Source organism: Octodon degus, unplaced genomic scaffold (genome assembly GCF_000260255.1).
Source record: "Octodon degus isolate 3935 unplaced genomic scaffold, OctDeg1.0 scaffold00035, whole genome shotgun sequence".
Taxonomy (NCBI): Eukaryota; Metazoa; Chordata; class Mammalia; order Rodentia; family Octodontidae; genus Octodon; species Octodon degus.
In genome coordinates, this window is record NW_004524611.1 from 13300753 (window position 1) to 13306641 (window position 5889).

The following is a 5889-nucleotide window of genomic DNA, read 5'->3' on the forward strand; positions in this document are numbered from 1 at the left end:
AGAGGAGGGGGGGTTGTCAAACAGTTTGTGACCTGCACCCCAAACCGCTAAAGCACCCCTTCCCTTCCCACGGCCAAGGGAATCGTTGGAGACGAAGATCCAGCCGGGGTAGGAGGGGCGCAGTATCAGCAGACATCGGCTCCTACCTCCCCTCCGTAATCCTCCCCTCCCTCCCCCTCCTCTTTCCTCTCCTCCCCTCCCCCCAGCCCCGCCTTCACTCCACCCCAGCCGCACGCGAAAGGTAGGAGGGTCCACGTCACTGTCCCGGAGCCCGCCCTTCCCGCCCAGGCAACGCTGGACACCTAGCTAAGTCCACCCAGCCTCAGCCTAGGGACCGCGCAGTCGCCGCCGTCGGCCCGCCGAGTCGCCACAGGTGCCAAGGAGCTGCCGCGGCGGGCGCAGAGCCGAGCCGTCCGCGCGCCGTCCGTGCGCCCCAGAGCAGCCGCGTATCGCGGCGTCGTCCCTGGACTGTGAGTCCCGGGCCCCGCGGCCGCCCGGTGGAGGTGCAGCAACCATGTCCATGGGCCTGGAGATCACCGGCTCGGCGCTGGCTGTGCTGGGCTGGGTGTGCACCATCCTGTGTTGCGCGCTGCCCATGTGGCGCGTGACGGCCTTCATCGGCAGCAACATCGTCACGGCGCAGACCATCTGGGAGGGCCTTTGGATGAACTGCGTGGTGCAGAGCACCGGCCAGATGCAGTGCAAGATGTACGACTCGATGCTGGCCCTGTCGCAGGACCTGCAGGCGGCCCGCGCGCTCATGGTCGTAGCCATTGTGCTCATTGCCTTCGGGCTCCTCGTGGCACTCGTGGGCGCCCAGTGCACCAACTGCGTGGAGAACGACACGATGAAGGCCAAAATCACCATCTCGGCAGGTGCGGTGCTCCTGCTGTCCTCCTTGCTCACCCTGATCCCCGTGTCGTGGTCGGCCAACTCTATCATCCGGGATTTCTACAGCCCCCTGGTGCCCGAGTCGCAGAAGCGCGAGCTGGGCGCGAGCCTGTACGTGGGCTGGGCAGCCGCCGCGCTACTGCTGCTCGGGGGCTCGCTGCTCTGCTGTTCCTGCCCCCCCAGCCAGGAGAAGTATGCGCCCTCCAAGATCGTCTACTCTGCGCCGCGCTCCATCGGACCCGGCGCCGGCACGAGCACCACTTACGACCGCCGGGACTACGTGTGAGCAGGCAGGGGAGGCCGAGCGCCTACCTCGGAGACCCGGACGCCGGGCAGTTACTTGCTGGACTGGGAGACCCGTCCTGCTCCCTACTTCTCCATACACCACCCCGCTGCAGGCCAGGGAGCTGAAGGCACCGACCCGCATGAATATGGAGACCTCATCCTTCTCTGGTCCCAGGATGAGGTGGCCGCCAGATACTTGCCAGCCCCTTCGGCCGTGACCCCCAAGCCCGCGGTGGGCAGGGACCGGCAACCATGAAAAGGGCCATTTCTTATTTTGCAATAAAAGCCTTTTGTTTTTTGCAATCACCGGGTGCCTCTACCTCCCTGCGGAACGCACCCTCAGGGGTTGCCCTGGGCTTGGTACTTCTCTGGTTGCTGAACAGAATTTAGAACAGCACGGAAGTTCAGTCAGGACAGGGGTGCAGACTGAGGCCAGGTGGTCCCTCGCACATGCATGGGGATGCGGGGAGCTCGTGAGGCCGAGCCAGGCAGGAGCACGTGGCACGCATGGCTGGGGGAGGCTGGGGAGGTGGCGGGGCCCCTGGCCTCCTGTCTGTGCCATCTTTTGAGCAGAGACCTCGGATTCTCGCGACTGCAGCGGCATTCCCAGGCTCCGTGTGGGAGCCTTGTGAAAGAGCAGGCTCCCATACTGTGATTTCATATGCGGAGAAGGAAAACAAAGAGGTCTGGTATTCAGACAAAGCACACCATCGAAGGAGAGCTAGTGCAAACCTGCTCACCTGGAGAAGAGAGGGCCCCACTTCCCTCCTGAGACCCTCAATGAGAGAAGGGGAGGACTCCCGAAGGAGTCTCAGAAGGGGTAGGAGTAAGCACTGTTGAGAAGTTTGCTTCTCTGAGGGAAGGAGGGTAATGTCTGAGCTCAGAAAGGCCAGAGGCTTCTAAGAAGTACCCAGCTATCCCTGTGAGGCAGCACTGAGACAGGAGACAAAGAAAGCAAGATTCAGCCAGGTGGAGTGGTACAGGTCTGTGGTCCTCCTACCAAGGGGGCTGAGTCAGGAAGATGGCAAATTCCATCTCAAAATTAAAAATAAAAAAAGCCCCTAGGTCAGTGTGGAGCCATGGATTCAATCTACAGTACTGAGGGGTAGGGTGCTTGAGCCAGGTGTGGTGGCACAGGTCTGTGATATTACTAAGGAGGCTGAGGCAGGAGGATCTGAAGTTAGTGGCCACCCCAGGCAATGTGTGGAGACGCTGTCTCAAAATTAAATAAAAAATTTAAAAAGTAAGAGAGCTGGGGCAAGTCTTGACATTTCCTAGGTTCAATCTCCAGTACTAGGAAAAAAAAATCAGGATTCAGGTGATTTGCTTGAGAGCTTTCAGAAGCACAAAGTGAGAAAGGAAGATGTACCAGTGATGGCAGGCCTTCCAGAGGTTTATTTCTTTGTTCCTGGTGGTGGTGGTGGTGGTGGTGCTTTGTTCGTTTGTTTGTTGTCTTTTTGTTTTGTTTTGTTTTGTTTTGTTTTGTTTTGTTTTGTTTCAGAGTCTCACTCTATAATTCAGACTAGCCTTGAACTCACTATGTAGCCCAGGCTGGCTGTGAACTTGTAACAATCCTGCTTCAGCCTCCAGAGTGCTGGGATTACAGGCAGGTGCCACACCTGGCACCTCTTTGAGCTTTCAGGGATACAAATAGCCCACCGAGGCATGTGTGCCACAGGCTGTCCACCACTGTGCAGAACTTTTCCAGGCCACTGATCGATGGTGATGCCATTTAGCAAAATCTTTTATTTTTTATTTTATTGAGAAATAAATATGAATGAGACAGTTTCAAAGCTTAATAATAGGACAGTTTCGATAATCAGTACATTGTACATTGTTATCTTCTTAGTGGTTATCCATAGTACAAGAAGCAGACAGGACATTTGCCAAAATCTCTTCTCGGGGAGCTGGCAGCTTCCATTTGCAGCAGGCTGATAGTGGCAAAACTCTGGGACATCTGAGTAGGGACATGCAGGAAGGAGAAGAGAAGAGGCAGAGACCTGGCAAAGTTGAGTCGTAACCATGAAGACCACAATGGAAACTGGAGAAGAATGAAGTCAGGGTAGAAAGCAAAAGGGAGAAAAGAGTTTCAAGGAGGTGGGTGGTGGCCACAATGTCCAAGGCTACAGTCCGTCAGGCAGCCGGGAAGTTGGCAAACACCTGTAATCTCAGTACTCAAGAGGCTGAGACAGGAGGATCACAACAAAATCAAGGCCTGAATTACATAGTGAGACCCTGTCTCAAAAAACTAATAACACAGGACAGGCCGGTGGCTCATGTCTGTAAGCCCAGGGTCTCAATATGCAGTTTAGTCTGGCCTTGCACTCACCATGTAGTCCAGACTGGCTTGGAGTTCCCAGGAATCCTCCTGCCTCAGGCTCCCCAGTGCTAGATTACAAACATGGGCTGCCACGCCCACTTTAGATGTTTTAGGAAAACACTTAACTCCAGAAAAATTCCCTTGGTTAAGGAATGCCAGCATGTTGTCACCCTGATGACCCATGGAAGGGAGGAAGCGGGTTGCTATTAATAGTAAGTGTGGCCTAACCTGGTCACTTGTAGCTCTCAGGAAAGCTGAGTGGGCAGCTGACTGAGCTTAGAGAGGCCCCCGGTTATCTGAAGGGTGAAAACTCCCCAGGTAGCCGGTTCTTCGAGTGCATGCCACACTGCCTTCAACGCCTGCCTATTCCTATTTGGATGCCTGGGCCCATCAGCAAATGCAACACAGTGGGATAGAACAAATGCAGAGAATCTAAAAGTTTACGACACAAAAGACCTACTGTCCCACACACACTTTGAACGCACTTAGCCCATCCTTCTGGCTGCTTTCTGCAGCAGTTCTGCAGGTCCTCTTTCCTAACTGTCTTTAGTAGCACTGTCGTGGCTACCTTGATGTTGTGAATAGATTTAACAGATTTTCTTTTTTTTTAAATTTTTTTTTATTTATTTATTTGTGTGTGTGTGTGTGTGTGGCCAGCTCAGCCCACCAGGGGGCGGGGCTGGCTGGCATGTGGTGCTGGGGGATTGAACCGCGGTCCCTGTGCTTTGCTAAGCTTGTTCTAAGTAGGTGCTTTAGACTACTGAGCCATCTCGCCAGCCCCCAGATTTTCCTTTCATGATCATTTTTTTCTTTAGGGAAGCATGTGAAGTGGCACAGTGCCAGATGCAGTAAATAAGGTGTGTGGAGCCACACCACTGTGTTCCTACCATCTGCCTTTCCATTGGATGGCACTTGGCAACAGCATTCACTATATTTTTGATCACACCTCATAAAGGTACTCAGGAACGCCGGGTGTGGTGGGCACGGCTATAGTCCCAGGAGTTGGGAGACTAAGACAGAAAGATGGCTGCTAGTTGGAAGCCAGCCTGGGCTACATAGTTCAAAGCCAGCCTGCACAGCATAGCCGGACCCTGCCTGAAAAAATGAAAAAAAAATTTAAAAAACGAAAAAGAGAGTGCGCACTTGGGAAACGGACTCCCAGAACTGCTTCTGAAAGTGGCAAAACCAAAGGAAGCAGAAGCATTTTGAGGGGGACTCATGGCAATGCGTCTTACTATGATTTTTATTTAAACATTCACCTGTCTTTAAAAAATCACATGTCATATACTCCGAACAGAAGCTACTAGTTTCCCCTGGAACCCTGGGCTCCCGTCTTGGTAACAGGGCCACATGCAATCAGGGACCCCACTCTCTTCCAGGCAAAGGAAAGAAAATAAGTAACAGGTGTGGGGAGTATGGGGGTGGATCCTGGGAAGGGGTGTGGGCTCAGCACCCGAGAGGACAGGGGTGACCTCCAATTTGCACGCACCTCCTCCTGGCCTCACGGCCCATCCTAAAGCTCTCTGCAGTCCCAGAGTCCTGGATAAGTGCAGGGTGCTAGAGACCACAGCTGGGAAGGGTCCCAGGGGAGGGGACTCAGAAGTCCTTAAAATAGATCAAGGCATTCTGTCCAAAAAACATGACCCAAACTGGGCTTGACATTGCACTCCTGTCATCCCAGCTCTGGGAGGCTGAAGCAGGAGGAGCGAAAGTTTGAGCTCAGCAACTTCCATGCTCTGCCAACGACACACAGCTCACCTTGCCTTTGATGGCCTTTGCTCCCTGTCCCCCTTCCCTGTGGGCCACGTGCATCCCCGGGTCAGGGCCCAGAACAGACTGCAGAGGATGCTGGTCAGCAGTTTCGATGGAATAGGGCGGTGTGAAGGGGGCCAACCCCGAGTTAAGCACACGATGAGAGCCTAATTAGCGTGCATCGCCGTCTTAACCCAGCTGGCCTATATTCTCCCTGGGGACCTGGGTTGGCGGTGTAAACTCCCTGGGCTTCTTTAAATCCACCGCCCTGTCCCTCCTCAGCCAAGCTGGGGCTCTGTCCCACCCCACCCTCTGTGCTGCAGGCCACTTCAGTCCTGCCATACCTGTTTGAGCTCTTCCTCCTGCCCAGATGGAAGCCAAGTGCTTTCTCAAGCAAACACAGCGTCCATTGTGGGCGCGTTGAGGTGTGTGGCGGCCCAGAAGGACAAACAGTACTTTCCTTTCTTCTTTCCCTCCCACCAGAGCTCCAGGAAAGGTCACCACGCCAAGACAGGGTCACCCTACAGAGCTGTAAAGAAACTAGCAAGAGCCGGGTATGGTGGGGCATGCCTGTAATCCCAGCCCTGGGGAGGCTGAGGCAGAGGATCACCTGAAGGTTCAAGGCCAGCCTGGGCTACTAC

The 5889-nt window shown here is 54.4% G+C and overlaps 1 protein-coding gene across 1 annotated transcript; it reads left to right on the top strand.

The window, feature by feature from the left end:
• Positions 1-251: 251 nt before the first annotated feature.
• Cldn3 (claudin 3) lies at positions 252-1482 on the top strand. Its single transcript, XM_004630428.2, has one exon. It carries the CDS (start codon positions 515-517, stop codon positions 1175-1177), a length of 663 nt encoding a protein of 220 aa, XP_004630485.1. The 5' UTR covers positions 252-514; the 3' UTR covers positions 1178-1482.
• The last annotated feature ends 4407 nt before the right edge of the window (positions 1483-5889 follow it).